This window comes from Plecotus auritus, assembly GCF_963455305.1.
Source record: "Plecotus auritus genome assembly, chromosome: 2".
NCBI lineage: Eukaryota > Metazoa > Chordata > Mammalia > Chiroptera > Vespertilionidae > Plecotus > Plecotus auritus.
Window position 1 is genome coordinate 11,454,528 of NC_137771.1, and position 18,993 is coordinate 11,473,520.

General features: G+C 43.3%; 1 protein-coding gene across 5 annotated transcripts in view; it reads right to left on the minus strand.

Annotated features, from left to right (window-relative positions):
• UBR4 (ubiquitin protein ligase E3 component n-recognin 4) overlaps positions 1 to 14,586 on the minus strand; it is a 127,595-nt gene extending 113,009 nt beyond the window's left edge. For all 5 annotated transcript variants that reach the window (XM_080654323.1, XM_080654322.1, XM_080654324.1 and 2 more), the window contains exons 1-8: positions 14,385 to 14,586; positions 6,303 to 6,400; positions 4,689 to 4,792; positions 3,779 to 3,908; positions 3,526 to 3,665; positions 2,688 to 2,790; positions 2,413 to 2,554; positions 2,137 to 2,261 (exon numbers count right to left, since the gene is read on the minus strand). In XM_080654323.1, the coding sequence (XP_080510449.1) occupies positions 2,137 to 2,261; positions 2,413 to 2,554; positions 2,688 to 2,790; positions 3,526 to 3,665; positions 3,779 to 3,908; positions 4,689 to 4,792; positions 6,303 to 6,400; positions 14,385 to 14,560 (1,018 nt within the window). In that variant the 5' untranslated portion in view covers positions 14,561 to 14,586. The remainder of the gene's footprint in view (positions 1 to 2,136; positions 2,262 to 2,412; positions 2,555 to 2,687; positions 2,791 to 3,525; positions 3,666 to 3,778; positions 3,909 to 4,688; positions 4,793 to 6,302; positions 6,401 to 14,384) is intronic.
• Positions 14,587 to 18,993: the final 4,407 nt, after the last annotated feature.

The following is an 18,993-nucleotide window of genomic DNA, read 5'->3' on the forward strand; positions in this document are numbered from 1 at the left end:
CTATTTTTCTGTAAACCTAAAACTACTTTAAAAAGAGTTTATTGCCCTGGCCAGCGTGGCTCAGTTATTTGGTCATCATCCTGTGCATCAAAATGTTGCTGGTTCGAGCAAAAGAGGGCACATGCCCAGGTTGTAGGCTCAATCCCTGGTAGAGGGGTGCAAGAGGCAGTCAACCAATGTTTTGCTCTCACATTGATGTTTCTCTCTCTATCTCCCTCTCCCTTACTTTCTATCTAAAAATCAATTTTAAAATCTTTTAAAAAATAAAATATGTAATTTTAAAATGTATTTTTAATTATTTTTATTATTTTTTTAAGATTCTGGAAAAAAAACTCACATTTAGTTTTTCTGGAAGGCATCAAGGACAAATCTCTTTCTTTAAATACAACCCCAAGTGATCAAATTTCAAGAACAAACCAAATCTGGAATCTTTCATCCAACTAGAATTTTTAAAGAATCTTTAATCCTTTCTGACTAAACACACTGATATCCATGTGACATTCAAGAAATTCCCTGAAAATTGAAATTAATAAACCCCAAATTTAAAACTGCAAAGATCAACGGTAGAGGACTAGCATATAAGTACTGGAAGTGAGAGAGGGCACGATCACACGCATCCTTAGCTTTCTACTCCTACTGCTGCTGCTCCAGCTCAGGCCATTAGCGTGTCCTTCCCTGAGTGACTGCAAATTCCCCCTAACAGATCTTCCTGCCTCTAACACTTCCCCACACCAAAGTATCTTGCGTACTACTGCTTGAATGTTCTTCCTAAAATATGGCTCAGATCATGGCACCTTTCAAAATCTTTAATGGTCTCTTCTGTCCAGAGAATGTGGTCCAAATGACTTAGACTGCATTCCTAATCCCTCTGGGATTGGAGCCTACTTTCTTGGCAGCTGTAATATTCACTAATCAGCGCGCGCACGCACACACACACACATCCCAGTATGTTCCCCAAGTTCTAGCATACTTTTGGCCCTGCTTTTACTTCTGCCTAGGGATAGCCAAGCTAAAATCCTGCCTGCCCTACAAAGATGTATCAACAGAACTTAATTCCTTCATGACTACTGCCTTCCTTAGTGGAAGTGCATTTAACTTTAGATTCCTATTTGCACAGGGATGTTCAAAATAAGCTGTTCAAAGAATGTAGGAAGGTGACCAACTTAAATAATTTCTTGGTGCCCCCAAAGTCAGATTTCCCTAGACCAGTGGTCGGCAAACTGCGGCTTGCGAGCCACATGCGGCTCTTTGGTCCCTTGAGTGTGGCTCTTCCACAAAATACCACGGCTTGGGCGAGTCTATTTTGAAGAAGTGGCGTTAAAAGAAGTTTAAGTTTAAAAAAATTGGCTCTCAAAAGAAATTTCAATCGTTGTACTGTTGATATTTGGCTCTGTTGACTAATGAGTTCGCCGACCACTGCCCTAGACTGTTCAAATCCTCACTTACAGAACCAAGTAAACATCAGAAACTGTTATACCTTCCAAGACATTCCAGGATTATGATAGTTAACAAGCCATGGTAACAACAACTTAAAAGAGAATAAACACCAGCTGTCAGGCCCCATTCCCAAGGCAAGTGTGATCAAGAGGAAGGGGATTGTGTGGAAGCATGAAGAATAACATTCATCATATTTGCCAATATAAACAGATTCCACCTGTTCTACAAAGCCTTCCTCAAATCTGCTCCCACAGCAACACGCAATCGCTCCCTTCTTTGTGTGCCCCCAATATACTATACTTATTGCCTTCAGCATCTCTTATTTTATATTACGCTACGTGGTTCTATCTGCTCTCCACTCTTGGGTATAGGTTCCTTGAGGGCAGGGATTACAGATTACTTATCCCAAGAGCACTGGCATTTTGCTTTTCACACAGTAGACATTAACTGCACACACTATAAAACCAAATATGAAAAAAAAAACAAATATGCACATAACACAATGCTAGCTGTTAGTCAATAGGACAACTTACAAGATTCCTATTCAGACCTCATTTCACCTAGAAAGGATATTAGATGATCCTTGGGGGGAGGAAGGCAGCAAAGGTAAAGGGGGAGAGTGTACTTCGAAAGATCTCATGGTTTCTGGAAAGTATACCTGTGTTTGACTGAGAAAGTGAGATCAGACATACTTCTCACCTGCATATAGACAACTTAGGCTGAGGACTGTCACGTCTTGCAGACGAGAAGGATTGAGAGGTTCCAACACAGGTAGAGAAAGGGTATCCAATGCCATGGTTACATCGATCACCAGCGAATGAAAACTGGAATGTAACAGAAAAGATGGACAAAAGTGTCTCTTTGAATCACTTGCTTCTATAATCTGAAAGTAGGCATGCCATAAAAACTACCCAGTTTCTCTCTTTTTAAGAACAGCATTCGAATGTAAAGTACATGTCCCCTGGAGCACCTTACCCATTACGAACAGCAGTGGCATCTGCTACTGTTGCGGGCATGATAAAGAAGGAATTTGCCAGCACTGCATCTTGAAACCGGTTGATGTAGCGCAGGAAATATGGCAGGTTCAAACAGACACGCAGTAGTTTCTCTGAGCCACCTGAATTAATGAAAAGGCTCGACCTTACAAACAAGCTTCTGTCTGCTGTTTGATTATTTTCCACTCAAGGAATATTTGAAAGCAGAGAAACCAGTAGAGGAACCACCTTTCTGACAACAATTAAGTGTCTTACCAAGCTCTTGAAGACTAGCCACATTCTGAGCTATGAACACATTCTTGGTTTTGATTGCAGAGGCTTGGTCTGCGGATGACTGCTCGTCGTTTTCTCCTTCCACCTGAAGAGAAACAGGATGAGAAAAGCCTATCAAGATACGATCATCTGTTGACTGTTGTTGCCCTGGAGTTCAGAACTGAACCAACGGGTCCATACTAAGTAGCAACTTCATGGACACTCTTCAGACTCCCAGTTAATGAGAAAAGATTCCTCTCTAACGTTGGGGAAAAATACAAGTTATTTTCCAAAAAGGAGGGGAAAATATATAGCTTTAATATATTTTATGTATCCTGCAACTACTATAGAGTGGTGCCTTTTACAGAAAACATGCTTTACATTTGTTCATTCACATTGAGAAATGTTAGAAAATGGTCACGAAAATAATAATAACTGTGGACAGAGAAGTTAGGGTTTTACTTTTGTTTATTTTTGTTTTGTTTTTTGTTGTTGTTAATCCTCACCCGAGGATACTTTTTCCATTGATTTTTAAAGAGATTGGAAGGGACGGAGGGAAAAAGAGAGAAACATCGATATGAGAGAGACACGTCGACTGGTTGCCTCCTGCACGTGCCCAGACCAGAGCTAGGGACTGAACCCACAACCCAGGCCCTTCAGTGTGGGTAGATACTCTAACCATTTAGCAACACTGGCCAGGCCTTTTCTTTTTTATTTGTATTCTTCAATATTTTCTACCACAGGCATGTACATCATTTTATATCAGAAATATAAGATATGTTTGTTACTTATTTTTCTAGTATTATCGTCTTAATAAGGACATTTGACTGAAGTAACTCACCGGAGTCTGTGGGCCTACGGGCGGTGATGCTATAGTTCTAGGGTTGAAAACTGATGTCAACTGGTTCAAAAAATTCATCTGTACCTCCTTCTGCCTCAGCTCTGGGCTTACTGGTGAGGCCAGCTCTTTCTGATCTTCCACTGTGAAATACAAAAGCAAAAAGAGGGGTGAGGAGAGTACCCTTAGAAAGCAAAACGGGAAAAAGCAGGCCAAGGAAGTGGCAAGTTAGTAGGCCTGGCAAAGGAACACTCACCATCTGAGAGTGTCTTCACTGTTTGTGGCAGCTTGGCAGATTTCATCATTGCTGTAAACGTGATAATTTCAGTTCTGTCTAGTCGGCTACAGCCAGTGCACAGGCCCTTGATGAGGAGAATCAAGTGTTTCTGAAAAGAAAACCAATTCAAATATGTCTTTTAGAAGATCCTACACTTTTGACTTCTAACTGGCATGGGACCAAATTTAGATTCCTACCAAGAACTGCAATCTTGGGTAAAAACACTAAAGCAGAGATCACTAGCTAATGGTCCTCTGACCATATCTGGCTTGCAGGTTTGTCCTACATTTCTCAGTTATTGGTTTTTACTTTGAAGTTTATACTAACTTTTTAAAACATGGGAGGTTTAACCTACAACCCAGATTTCTTATCTCTCTCAACAATTCACAAGATATAGCAATGAGCCTCTGAGCCTCCATTACTGCATGACAACAGTGAGCTGGAGCCAAACAGTGATTGGGCCCTTTATAGCTGGTCATGCACCCATCTCGACTAGCACACTTTACTCATTTTATGTTACTTGCCTGGCCTTGTGGACATGTAACTGGAATCCTTGAAAAAGCCTCTGCAGCCCTTTTTTACCACAGACTAGAGCTCTGCAGCTCCAATTCAGCCCACTGCCTGTTTTTGTAAATGAAGTTCACTGGACCACACTAATGCTCATGCATTTACTAGTGTCTGTATCTGCCTTCACATCACAAAGGCAGAGCTTGGAAAGGCAGAGGCTAGTTGCAACAAGGATTGGATGGTCAACAAATTATTTACTATCTGGCCTATTACAGAAAAAATTTATCAACCCCTGCTCTATGCCACCCCTTCTCCATCATTCCACTAGTCAATCACAATCTTACCTCAGGATAAGAGCCAGAAATGGGCCCATCACTCTCACCTGGGACACAGCACAAGCCTCATCTGGATTCTCCAGACGTAGGAGAGAAAACTCAATCAGGACTTTACAGGCTGCTGCCACCGACTGAAGTTGGTTCCGGGGAACTGAGAAAGTAATAAGCTTTACTTAACCTCAAACTTCTGTAACTCACTTCAGCCTCACAGTCAATATAGCAAACAAAACATGTACTGAGCTCTATGTATCCAACATTTCCAATATTTCCATGATAATAATTGTTCAGAACCAACAACCCAAGGGGGCACAAAAGCATCTTGGCATTGATAACCATCAATTGCTTACAAATCAACTTACCTTATATTTACTAGAAATGAAGATAATTATAATAAGAAATACATCACTGTAAGCACCAAGAACTGCAAGTATATTAACTCAGTCTTTAAACCAATTCCCTGAGGTTGGTATTACTGTTATCTGATCTCCCTCCTTTTTTTTTTTTTAACAGATAACCATAGAGAGGTTAAATGGCTTGCCCACAGTCACACAACCAGAGTCAAATTCAAGAAGTCTTAGCCACAAGACTATACTACCTCTTTTTCCCCATATATTCTAAATGCCTTTTTGCAAGGGGCTCCCTACACAAGGGGCTTCCTTCAAGTTAAAAGTAATTTTTTCACCAGTAGCCAATGCCTATAATAAACAGCATTGGACCCTAAAAGATTACTCAGCATCCCTGGAGCTTCCTTTCATTTTACTTGCTTAGAATCTATTTAAGTAAACAAATCATTACAATTTTTCAGAACTATATGAGTTAGAACTTTTATTAAAAATCTGAAAATGCAAAAATAGTGGAAAATAAGAGCTTGGTCACTTTTTGAATAGATAAATTTAAAAGATGGAGACTTGAAGTAGAAATCTTTCAAATACCAGAGGACACAAAAGGAGAATTCTCTTTCTCACCAAAACCAAGTAAGGAATAGAGCCTTAGTTACTGGCTGCTAACCCCACGTTGAGACCCACCTATCCCCCTAACCACCCCAGAAATTAACACACTAGTAAGTGCATTTATGAAATCAATAAAATGCTTCTGATTATGAAGGTAAAGAAGGTTAAGAAGGTTAACTTAATGGGATATGAAACAGGTGTCCAAAGGAAGTAGTTCTTAAATCCCTCTACGTTGGCCTATCAGTGGTCGGCAAACTGCGGCTCACGAGCCACAGTTTGCTGCTCTGTTTACTAATGAGTTTGCCGACCACTGACCTAGACTCTTGATTCCAATAATTACAGGCTGTTGTTGTTCGTTGTGATTAAGCCCCTAACCCAGTGTTCGGCAAACTCATTAGTCAACAAGCGGCAAACCGCAGCTCGCGATCCGCAGTTTGCCGACCACTGGCCTAGGTAAAAAACTTGCAGAGCCTGATCACACTGACAGTTGTGAGCTTTACGTAACCTCAAACTTCTGTAACTCACTTCAGCCTCACAGTCAATATACCAAACAACACATGTATTGAATGAACTCTTGGGTGAACAGGTCAAAAGTGCTAAAATACAGACTTCATTATAACAATTTGTTCAGGCACCCTAGCAGGAGGATACTAGTACACAATCCCCTACTCACAAGCCCTCAGGAGAGGGCGACAAGAGCGGAATACTTACTGAGGCTGCAAACCGTTGTAATATAGTGTGTAGAAAGTGCAACAAAAGATGAGTAGAATGGCTCGTACTGCTTCTCATGGTGCAGGATTTCTGATTCACTGGAAAGATAATAATTTGGCCAAGATTTACTTAGTGTTTACCATATGCCAGATACCCTACCCATTCATTTATAGGTATTATCTTATGTAATTCTTACAGCAACCCTACTTGGAAGGCACTGTTATCATCCCTACATTCAAGACTAAGAATGTGAGGCTTAGAGAACTAAAATTAAGTACCTGTTCAAGGTATCTGGTTTAGTGAATGGCAAAGGCTAAAGGAAATACAAGTAAAAACATAACAGGATACCACTGTGTCCTATATTACTGACTGGCAAAGACCAAAATCTAATCATGTCGTACTGGCCAAAAGGGGTAGACCAAAGCCCTTAAAATACTGTTAGTGGGAATACAGATAGAGTGATCCCTTCTGAAGACCAAACAAGGCTAGTCCATATGCAATAACTTCATAAACAATCAGTAACTCGCCTGACTGGTTTGGCTCAGTGGATAGAGCGTCGGCCTGCGGACTGAAGGGTCCCGGGTTCGATTCCGGTCAAGGGCATGTACCTTGGTTGCGGGCACATCCCCAGTGGGGGGCGTGCAGGAGGCAGCTGATCGATGTTTCTCTCTCATCGATGTTTCCAACTCTCTATCCCTCTCCCTCCCTCTCTGTAAAATATCAATAAAATATATTTAAAAAAAAAAAAAAAAAAAAACAATCAGTAACTCAAGGGAGGAAATAATCTAATTGTTGCCCAAACCTAAAATTCACTACTTTACCCCACCCCTTTCCTGGTAGGTTACAGCTAGATCACAACAAATTCAGTGATTTTTTTTTTTTAATCCTTACCTGAGGATATGCTTTTTACTGATTTTGAGAGAAACATCTATGTGAGAGAGAAATATCGACTGGTTGCCTCCTGTAAGTGCCTCAACCAGGGATGGAACCCACAACCTGGGTATGTGCCCTGCCCAGGAATTGAACCCATAATCCTTTGGTGTGTGAATGATGTTCCAAGCAACTAAGCCACCTGGCCAGGGCACAGATTCGGTGATTTTTAATCACATCCCTGATCTTTGGCCGAAGAAATGCCCTCTTCAGTGAAAGCCTGGAGCCCAACTAGGTCTAAAGGCTGGATACATTTATGTCATTCTCTCTTTCAAATCAGATGCTAATCCACAATCCATGAAACAAGAAGGCAAAGAAAAGACTAAACTGTATTTTATTAAAGAGCAGAGCAATGTGGTTACATAGTTTCCTCAATGAGTTAATTCTCTAACCACAAGTATCAGCCTAGGAAGGGAAATGTAAACAGTAAGGATTCTACCCACTTGCCAAAGCAACACAGAAGCCAAAAATCCAAGCTCAAGATTCAGAAGGTGCCAATGTGAATGATGAATTACCGCAAATAGCACTTAAGAGTCTGGCATTGCAAACATTTTGCTATTTGGGGATTTATCATGGATAAATGGGTACTTATCAAAGATCAGTTACTTATCTTGTGACAACTCCTTCACCAAGAAGAAATATTTACGGAACACACGATGTACAAGGACCTTCTTGCCCAACAACGATCATTTCTCCTTATTTGTCAGGTTAACAAAAAGGAGGAAACGAAAACCTTTAAACCAAGTAGCACTCAAAGTTTCTAGTGACCATCACATTGATAAGGCACATACCATATTCAGCAGAAAATTCCCTACTAAATCCCCTTACTTCTACATTTACTTAGTTGTTCCTTCACTTCCAACCTTATGCTTTTTTATTCATTGTTCTAAAGTTTTTCCACCCCATAATTTGGTGTATTTTACTGAGTTGTTTACCTTCTCTGCTTTATTTCAAAACTTCAGAGTTGCTTACCCCCATGTTTTCTGTTGAATAGGTTTATCAAAACTACAAACAACAACAAAAGGCCACCCAAAGGATGAACTTATTCTGTTTTCATTCCCAGTCAATGAAACAGATGCAAAATATATGAGTAAACTCATTTAATTACCTGGTTCATTGTTGCCCCAATATGATTTAACAAACCCTACTTCCTGCCCTAGAAAACACAACTGCCTTATTCCAATAAGGAAACAAGAATGCACTTTGGACCCCCTAGCAGTGGGCAGGAAGACACCTGATTGGCGGTGTTGCTCTTATATCTGTCAGGGGCTAAGCAGACATACAGTCCTTAATTCATCCTAGCTTGATACCTGTGTTGGTGGCCAGAGCTGTTGCATGCCTGGAGCACTTTTTTAAATAAATAAAAAAGAATGCACTTTGGGGAAAGATGGACACTAGCATAGGAGGAAAAAAAAATGGAGCAGTCTTGAGCTCCACTTACAATTTGCTTAGGGCAAATTAAGGATAAACCTGAGGAAATTAGTTTTCAAACCACTTGAAAGAGGGAATAGACATGTGGTCAATAACAATGTCATATCCCTTGACTTTAAAGAAACAAGTATGCATGAGTCACCTAATAAAGATGTGCTGCCACACTTCCTGACCCCATCCGCATTCCCCAAGAACCTGATGGATATCAGAGGATGGAAAGAAATGGGGAAAAAAATGAAATAAAGGACAAGAAGTTAGGTAGGAAGGGGAAGGATGAAGACATTGAAGACAGATATAACACAGAGGAAGAAAAATAAAGAGACTTTAACATTTTTTCCTCTGGGCAGTCAGGCTATCTTCCTCAAACATCTGATCTGCTTCTTCTAACTTTGCAACAACAGCACCACTGAAACACTGCTGAAAGACGGGGTGTTCACATTCCACACAAAATAAATGTGATGCAGAGTACAAAGGGGAACAGCAGCTAAGCAGCCAGGTCAGAGAAATCCACTTCGACATGTAAACAAAAAGGACTGGAAGGGTCTGGATATGTCTAGCTTTTTTAGGAAGAGGTAGAAATCTGAGAGGGCAAAATAAAAGATGAAGGATTCACCTCCCTTCTCCCTCTTAGATTACATACTATTCAAATCTTTTGGGGGAACTGTGGAAACTCCACAAACCCATTTTATCTTATCAGAATCATAAACTCCAATCCATTGTTTACTAAGCATAATGAATCCATTAATGCATTATATTTTAAAACAGCCTATGTTTACTGAACATCTGCTTATGCCACAGATTATTTAATACATATTCACCAAAGAACTGAAAGCTTTCAGGTATGTCCCTCCCATTCTTGACAAACCTGGGGTGAACGTGACACTAAGACAGGGAACCATTAACTAGTACCAGAACTAATCTCACAGTGATACTCTATCAGTCGGTGGTGGGCTTTTTTTCTATAGGTCAATCACAAACATATGTCCTATAGCACATAAATGCAAAAGAGCATGGCATTAGCATCCCTTTCTCCCTTTCAAGATCTTTAGGAAATGGCCCTAGCTGGTTTGGCTCAATGGAAGGGTCCTGGGTTCGATTCCGGTCAAGGGCACATGCCCTGGTTGTAGGCTCAATCTCCAGTAGGGGGCATGCAGGAAGCAACCGATCAATGCTACTCTCTCATCATTGGTGTTTCTCTCTCTCTCTCCCTCTCCCTTCCTCTCTGAAATCAATAAAAACGTATTTTAAAAAAGATTTTTAGGAAATGACTCTGCATTATCTAATGAGGCTGTTGCCTTCCCAACTAGGTCTCTCTGGCTTAAATTTTATCAAGTAACTGGGAGGCAGAGACTCAAAGAGGCTTATCACTAGGGAGGCCAGGACAGCCTAGGAAGGACTGGCTCAGAGGAAAGAGGCAATTTCTTTTTGTAATCGACAAAGAGTCCATCAAATTGTTCAGAGACAGCCATGCTCATCACCATATCTTGCGCAAAGTTAAGAAAGGAAATTTTTTTACAGTACCTGAAAACATAAGGCTACATTCAGCAATTATATTAATTCCACGTATAACATGTGCTCCATTAAGCAAGTCCTAGCTCTATTTCTGGTCTGGAAAAGTAATGGTGTTTAAAAGACTTTCAGTCTTTACTACTAAAAGACATGCTAGCAACAGACAGTAGAAATAAAAATAACTCCCTTTCTGGGGGAGCGGGTGCAAGCTAGAAGGGGTCAATGGGGAAAAAGGGGGGACATCTGTAATACTTTCAACAATAAAGATTTTAAAAATAACTCCCCTTTAAGTAAACTCAGATTACCTTTTTCTTTTAAATCCAACGACACTTTCAAAAGTACCCTCCCAATTTCTTCATGCTAACCCACTCCTCCTTTGTTTCCTTAGTTTGGTTACCAAGCCAAATGTAACAGGGTCTGGACCTAGGAATTTTTTTTTTTAACTACCCTTTCTTCTAATCCAAACGTCAATTCCAACTATAAAAGTATGAAAGAACAGGGGCAGAAAACAGAATAGTAGGGTACTGAGCAGTCTCTTAAGACATTTGTCATCATCCCCAATAGTCAAAAAAGGAGGAATTCAATGGGTTAATAGGCTGCCAGATAGAAAGGAAGAGCTGGCATGATGGAACCAGGACATCAAAAAGGGAAACAGAAAGTAGCAGACTGCAACAGAAAAATAGAAGATCCCTGGAGGCAAGGAAGAAAAGCATAGCAGGCAGACTAGGGAAAAAACCACAGGAGCTGCAGAAGATGAAAGCGGCAACCACAGACGTAAAGCAACAACCTAGGCACCTAAAGCGAGCCCAGCACAGCACCTGCACAGTGCTGGCTCCGATCTGGTCCTATACTCAGTGGCCACAACTTGATATTCAAGAAATACTTCCATCATTCTGACACCCTCATTTCATTTTTTTGAAAGGCAAATAAAACTTGAGAAACACAATACTGACAGCACAGTACTAATTTTTGTGTTCCAAATCAGGGGTTGGCAAACTATGGCCTTCAGGCCAAATCCAGCCAGTAGCCTGTTTATACAGTCCACATTTAAGCATGGTTTTTGTGGCCCTAGCTGGGTTAGTTCAGTGGCTAGAACATCAGCCTGAGGATTGAAGGGTCCCTCCCAGGTTCAATTCCGCACAAGGACATATGCCCCAGTTGCGGGCTTCATCCCCACTACGGGGCGTGCAGGAGGCAGCTGATCAATGATTCTCTCTTATCATTGATGTTTCTCTCTCTCTCCCTCTCCCTTCCTCTCTGAAATCAATAATATACATACATACATATATACACTGAGTGGCCAGATTATTATGATCTCTAAGTGGCATAATAATCTGGCCACTCAGTGTGTGTGTGTGTGTGTGTGTGTGTGTGTGTGTGTAAATGTATTAGAAGCCCGGTGCATGAATTCGTGCATGGGTGGGGTCCGGCCAGCCTGGCCAGGGGGAGGGGACATGGGTGGTTGGCCGGCCTGCCTGCTGGTCGAACTCCTGGTCGAGGGGACAATTTGCATATTAGCCTTTTATTATATAGGACATACGAGTGGCCAGATTATTATGCGTTCAGAGATCATAATAATCTGGCCACTCAGTGTGTGTGTGTATTTGTGTGTGTATGTGTGTAGAAATAAAAGGAATGGTTTTTGTGGAATTTCATGAGCAAAATAAACTAACAAAAAATAGAAACAGACTAATAAATATAGAGACCAGACTAACAGCTGTCAGAGGGGAGGCGGGGCGGGGAGCTGGGTGAAAAAGATGAAGGGATTAAGCAAAAAACAACAACAAAACTCATACACACAGACAACAGTGTGGTGATTACCAGAGGGAAAGGGAGGTGAGGGGAAATAGAAGAGGGTAAAAGAGGGATAAATGGTGATGGAAGGAGACTTGACTTTGGTAGTAAACACACACTACAGTATACAGGTGATATTTTATAGAACTGTACACTTGAAATCTATATAACTTTAGTAATCAATGTCACCCCAATAAGCTCAATCAAAAAAATTTTTAAAGCATAGTTTTGACATTTATTAATGGCTGAAAAAAATCAAAAGAGTAATATTTTATAACATGAAATTCACACTGTGGTGTCCAAAAGAAAGATTTGGGAACACCGCCACGCCCGCCCATTAGGGGGCCAAGTTGACTAGTCTATAAGGAGGCTATATGGCTTGCAAATGTCTGACGCCTTACAGAAAAGTGTGCCAACCTCTGCTCTGCACCAAACTTGACACTGAATATGTTCAGTTGTTTTTAACTACAAGAACTTGTAAGCCAGATGTTTCTTTTGGAAATTTTTCTTAAGATCACATTCTTCTCATAAAGTCCGAAGAGGATACATAGGCTTTCAAAGTTAACTGAGCCACAAAAATCAAAACAAAGACTTTGAGGCTCTTGCCTTCCAATAAAATTTTGTTACTAAACAGCCATCAGTTTGGACCTCTTTTCTAAACCATGAAGAGAGGTCTTATGAGTGTCCACAAACTCAGGCAACTCTGATTATCTTAGCTAACATTGAATGTAGGAAGGGCCACCATTACTTATGTAGTAAAATTCAAACCCAGTTTGATGCATTTGGAGTTGCTTAACTATTATTGTTTTAAAAGGCATGGGCCCATCCCTGGCCAGTTGCTCAGTGGTTAGAGCATTGGCCCAAGAACTGATGGGTCTCGGGTTCGATTCCTGGTCAAGGGCACATACCTAGGTTTCAGGTTCGTTCAATCCCTGGCTGGTCCAGGTGGGTGTGGGAGGCAACCAATCAATGTGTCTCTCTCACATCAATTTTTTTCTCTCTCTCTCCCTTTCCTCTCTCTTCCACTCTTTCTAAAAAAAAAAAAAAATCAATGGAAAATAATAATAATAAAAAGCATGGGCCCAGAATAGCAGATGCATGAGAGGGTGTCAACAAATTACTTATAACCTACTCAGCTCACTTCCACAAAAACATAAAAGCAACTGTTCTTTAAAAAGTGTAACACTGTCCATTATACGAAACGTGACTGACAAGTATAATTCAGAAAAAATACCACTAATCCAAATGTTTCAAACAGTTAAAAAGTGGCTACATAATTTCAGAGCAGTATTTTTGATACTTGTTTACATCTTCAGAACATTCTTGGCTTAATAATTATATAGAAAGATCCATCTGTAAAGTTAACTGTGACCAAACCCAACTACTGTATTATTTAATTATAATTTTTAAAAAAACTGCATCAAAGCAACATAAACCTAACAATAAGCATTGTAATAAAACATTTCAAATCATGGCCTTTCCTTTAGTAATAAATAGCAATTTCTAACCTTCTGGATAACAATTAGATATACTCTTGTTGGCATGAAGCTAAAAATACCCAGTTAGCAACTGCAGGGAATTGCTGAAGTAAGTAAGGGTTGGCTAGAAAAATGAAAATGAGACTAGCTTTAAAAGCACGTCTACCATTAAGCTGATGAAAGATTGCTCTGTGCAAGTAAAGGCGAGCACCGCCTTCCTATTAACATAACCCTCACAATCTCAGAATCTCTGTACAAAAAGGCCAAACCATATAAGTAGTCCCACCTGTGAAAGAGTCTGAAGCTATTTTATTGAGAAAGAGAACACGGTCTTTGGGGAAATGACCTCTCAGACTAACACACGAAAATGCTTCCGATCAAAGACCGTTATGGTACAAATATACAGTAAGTGCAACCCTAGAAGAAAGTCATCCACGGTCACCAGTGGCTTCAATCGCAGAAACAGCACGTGCCCCGGGGACTACAGGCCCTCGGAGAGACCGTTATCAAATTGTGTGGTGGGTCCCCCATTTAAACCCCGGGCTCCGCTGGGGCCTAGGCGAGGGGCCTGAGTGCCGGCGAGAAATGCAAACTCATCAGCGCTTTGACCTTAACGCAGGGGGCAGCCCGGGGGACATTCCCCTGGGGGCCAGGTGCATCGCCAAGTCACTCACTCACAAACCGGTGCGACCACTCCCTCCCGAGAGGCCGACCTCCAAAGTTTTGCTCGGGAGGGAAACTGAGGCACAGATGATTTTCAGAGGCTGATAGAAGGAACCCCGGGCAAGCCCACGTCTACCACGGCCGCGGAGCCCTGAAGCCGAGACTGGGGCGGAGATCCCCGAGAGGCAGCAGGTGGCCCGGGAAGCGGGTCCAGACGGTCCCGCACGACCTCCCCTCCCCCTCGCTACGCCGCCCCGCCGGGGCCGCCGCCCGGTACCTCTCGATGACTGAGGCCACCAGCTGCGGCAACTCCTTCATCTCGAAGGCGGAATAGGACGCGGACAGCAGGGGCCGCACCGCCACCTCCCAGCCCGGGGTCGTGTCCACCCCCGTCGCCGGGTCCCCGGGCGCTGGCGTTGCTGCCGCTGCCTCTTCGCCGCCACTCGTCGCCATCTTCCGTCGTACTCCTGCGGCTCCCTCCGGGGGATTGCCACCGGCCCAGCGCCGCCTCCCGGCAGGGGGCGGAAGTGACGCAATCGGCGCGTCAGACTGCGCGCCGCCGTCGCCGGCCAAAACACGAGGCGCACAGGGATGGCCTCTCTCTGCTCCCACAGGCGGAGCGCGGCGCCGCGGAGAGACCGGGGTTGCTGCGCCTGCGCAGGACGCAGCGCTTCACTGAGGGCGGGAGCGCATTAACCTCCGCGCCTGCGCTCTGGGAGTCGTTCGTGAAGGTGGGAACTAAGTGGCTTCGCTGCCTGGGAAAGGTGAGTTGAGCACTTGGTTTCAGATGACAAGACCAGGGCAGTGGAGTACATTATGAATCGCGAATATAATGGCTCCGGCCCAAGACCGCTAAGGACCAGACCAGGAGGCCGAAGCCTAATCGCTCACCCGCTTCTCATCCCCCAGTGCTCTCTATAATAATAACTAGAGGCCCAGTGCACAAAATTCATGCACGGGGGTGTGTGTCCCTCAGCCCAGCTGCACCCTCTCCAATGTGGGACCCCTCAAGGGATGTCCGACTGCCCGTTTAGGCCTGATCCTACCGATCTCACAACTGGGCCTGAATGGGCAGTCGGACATCCCTCTCACAATCCAGGACTGCTGGCTCCCAAGTGCTCGCCTGCCTGCCTTCCTGATTGCCCCTAACCGCTTCTGCCTGCCAGCCTGATTACCCCCTAACCACTCCCCTTACAGCCTGATTGATACCTAACTGCTCCCCTGACAGCCTGATTGCCCCTAACTGCCCTCCCCTGCAGGCCTGGTCACCCCTAACTCCCCTCCCCTGCAGGCCTGGTCCCCCCCAACTGCCCTTCCCTGCAGGCCCGGTTGCCCCCAACTTCCCTCCTCTGCTGGTCTGGTCACCCCTAACTGCCCTCCCCTGCAGGCTTGAATGCCCCCAACTTCCCTCCTCTGCCGGCCTGGTCTCCCCTAACTGCTCTCCCCTGCAGGTTTGATCGCCCCCAACTGCCCTCCCTTGCAGGCCTGGTCCCTCCCAACAGCCCTCCCCTGCTGGCCTGATCGCCGACAACTGCCCTCTCTTGCAGACCTGGTCCCTCCCAACTGCCCTCCCCTGCTGGCCATCTTGTGTCCACATGGGGGCAGTCATCTTTGACCACATGAGGGCAGCCATCTTGTATGTTGGAGTGATGGTCAATTTGCATATTACTCTTTTATTAGATAGGATAGAGGCCTGGTGCACGGGTGGGGGCCAGCTGGTTTGCCCTGAAGGGTGTCCCGGATCAGGGTGGGGGTTCCCTTGGGGCGTGGGGTGGCCTGGGTGAGGGGCCTGTGGTGGTTTGCAGGCTGGCCACACACCCCGGCGACCCAAGGGGAGGCCCTGGTATCTGGGATTTATTTATCTTCTATAACTGAAACTTTGTAGCCTTGAGTGGAGGCCTGGGCCTGCTGGAAAGCTTGGCTTCCTCCATCGCGGGGGCAACTCAAGCCTCCTGCTCTCTCCAGCTCCATGACTATCGCCATTTTTGTTGGGATTTATTTATCTTCTATAATTGAAACTTTGCAACCTTGAGTGGAGGCCTGGGCCTGCCAGGGAAGGCAGAAAGCTTGGCTTCCTCCATTGCCGGGGAAACCCAAGCCTCCTGCTCTCTCCATGGCCGCAGCCATCTTGGTTGTGTTAATTTGCATACTTGCTCCTGATTGGCTGGTGGGCGTGTCTTGTTGGTGTAGTGGAGGTACGGTCAATTTGCATATTACTCTTTTATTATATAGGATACTACAGTGCCTTACAGTTTACAAAGCTTCCTCCTTCCCACACCACCTCCCGTTATTATGGGAATCGCTAGTCCTTACTTCCTTTACACCCACATCCCCTTTACGTTTTGATTATCCTCATTAGTAATTTTACCAGCTCGTATTTGCATCGCTCTTTCCAGTTTGCCACATAAGGTTCCATTTTCCTGTTTTTCTACTAGCAAAGAAAGAAAGTAAGCTTTTATTCACAGGGCATAATGTCTAGATTTTATTGAGGAGGAGGGAGAAGGAGGGGAATGATCTGAATAACAGATTTAAGAGGAAAAAGCCGTTTGACTCAAGTAAAGGTATGCGTACCTTAAGGGCCTCTAGTATATGCATAAGAGACCAGAATATTCACTTCTTGTGCACATGAGATCTTGAAGGACGATGTCAAGCACTAGGCCTGTGGACCACAGTCCGCCTAAATAAAAAAATCTTTGCGAGAACCGTGGAAACTGTATGAAAATTCTGAAGCCCTGAAATATACCAAGTTTGGGAAGAGCTTTTGTTACCGGTGTAATGTGGATGAATAAATTGGTACCTGGTGGTCAATCTGCACTTTTAGTAAGAAAAGACCTATTTCATACTAGAAATAAATTCAGTGAAGGCCAGGCTTAGAGGAAACCATGGCTTCAAAATTAAGCAGCTATAGCTGAACGGTATGGTTTAATGTTGGCGTACAGACTAGGAGGGAGCTGGGAAAATTCTGTATCTTGACACAAGTCGTGGCTAGGTGTAGAGACACACAATACTCTTTATTGAGCTATGTACTTGATGTGTACACTTTAGTGGTTATAAATTATACCTCAATCTAGCAAGAACAACAACAAGAGGTCAGTGTCACAGCAGGATCCCCAAAGACAGGATATATTGGCTTTCTTTTTTGTTTTTCCAAAAATATTCTATCTGATACAGAGTTGCTTGAAGTAAATTCTAATAGATACTTTGTGTTTAGAAACAATTAGATGAATAAACCATGGCTACTATTAGTTCCCAGGAGCCAAAAGAAGTCAATCTGCTCTCAAGCTTTTACAAAGTTACATGAACCAATAGTCAGTGCACACTTTGTGGAAACTCCTAATGCAGCATTGAATACTACAAATGGAGAGTAGCTCCGTTTTGGTAATTCACAATGAATATATTTTTTTTAATACCAAGAATATAGGTAAAGAGCCCTGGCCAGTTTGGCTCAGTGGATAGAGTGTCGGCCTGCAGACTGAAGGGTGCCAGGTTCAATTCTGGTCTAGGGCACATGCCCGGGTTGCGATCTCAATCCCCACTGGGAGGTGTGCAGGAAGCAGTGATCAATGATTCTTTCTCATCATTGATGTTTCTATCTCCCTCGCTCCTTCTCCCTTCCTCTCTGAAATCAAAAATATATTTTAAAAAAAAGAATATAAGGAAATAGATTGGAAACATGATTTAATTTAGTAATATGATACAGTAATTTGTAACCCACAAATATTATTTTCCCCATAATAGTGCATTTTGTATGGTAGAATTTTAAAGAAGAAAATGTACCTTGCAGTCTTGCTTTGAGACAAGTAATTTTGGCAATTGTGCAGGACTAGAATACAATGTCAGTTTTAAAGAACAGCAGGAAGCAGGACTTATAGGAAACTGGAGAAGGAAAGAACACAGTTGAAATTATTAAAATTATAATAAGGTAAACATTCAACTTTTAAGTGTTCAGTAATAGCCAATGTGAATTAACAAATGCTCAACTGACAAATTCTTCTACAAAACAAAGCTTGGATATATTTATTCAGCTTTAAACAAATAACACATAAAATTGAAAATCTATCAGAAGAGTTTTGTTTTGTGGAACGTTTTTATATTCCTCAGTTCTGTTATTGCTGTCTTTTCGGATTTATACTCAGAATTTTAGACCATCAGATTGAAAGAGAAAGCTAGGAGGAAGAAGGATAAAACGAAAATGTTAAATGTTAACATTTGGAGAATCTGGTGAAGGGTATCTGAGAATTCTTTGTACTATTGTAACTTTTCTGTAAGTCTGAAATTGTATCAGAATAAAGTTTTTAAAAACTTTGTAAATACTTTTATGATTAGAGTATAAAGACACTTGGCAGGCACTTCACAGAAGGAAAGTAGTATACTTAGTCTAGGAAAAGTGCAGTCAAATGATTATAATGTATCCTTTGGGGGAAGGAGGGACTATTCTGATCAGCAGAAGTGAATATTCTGGTCTCTTATGCATATACTAGAGGCCCGGTGCATGAAATTCATGCGGAGGCAGGGGCGGTGTCCCTCAGCCTGGCCTGCTCCCTCTCGCAATCCAGGACCCCTCAGGTAGGGTCCCTAGGCCTGGCCAGTGATCAGGGCCTATCAGGGCTTTCCTTCCCCCAGCTGCCAGCAGCTGGCCCCGCCCCCACCACTGCCACTGCTTGCCATCTGTATGGCGCTGCCCTCCACCACCTGCCACCAGTCACCTCACTTTGCTGGCAGCAGGCATGGGGTGCAATCATTTGGCTGGCTTGGGCCTCCCTCTGCAGGGTGATCGATCGTGAGCCTCCCACCCCATCGATCGCCCGCAGAGGGAGGCCCCGCCCACTGGGCCAGGGCTCCGTGATTGATCCCTGTGCAGAGGGTGGCCTAGGCCTCCCTCTTTG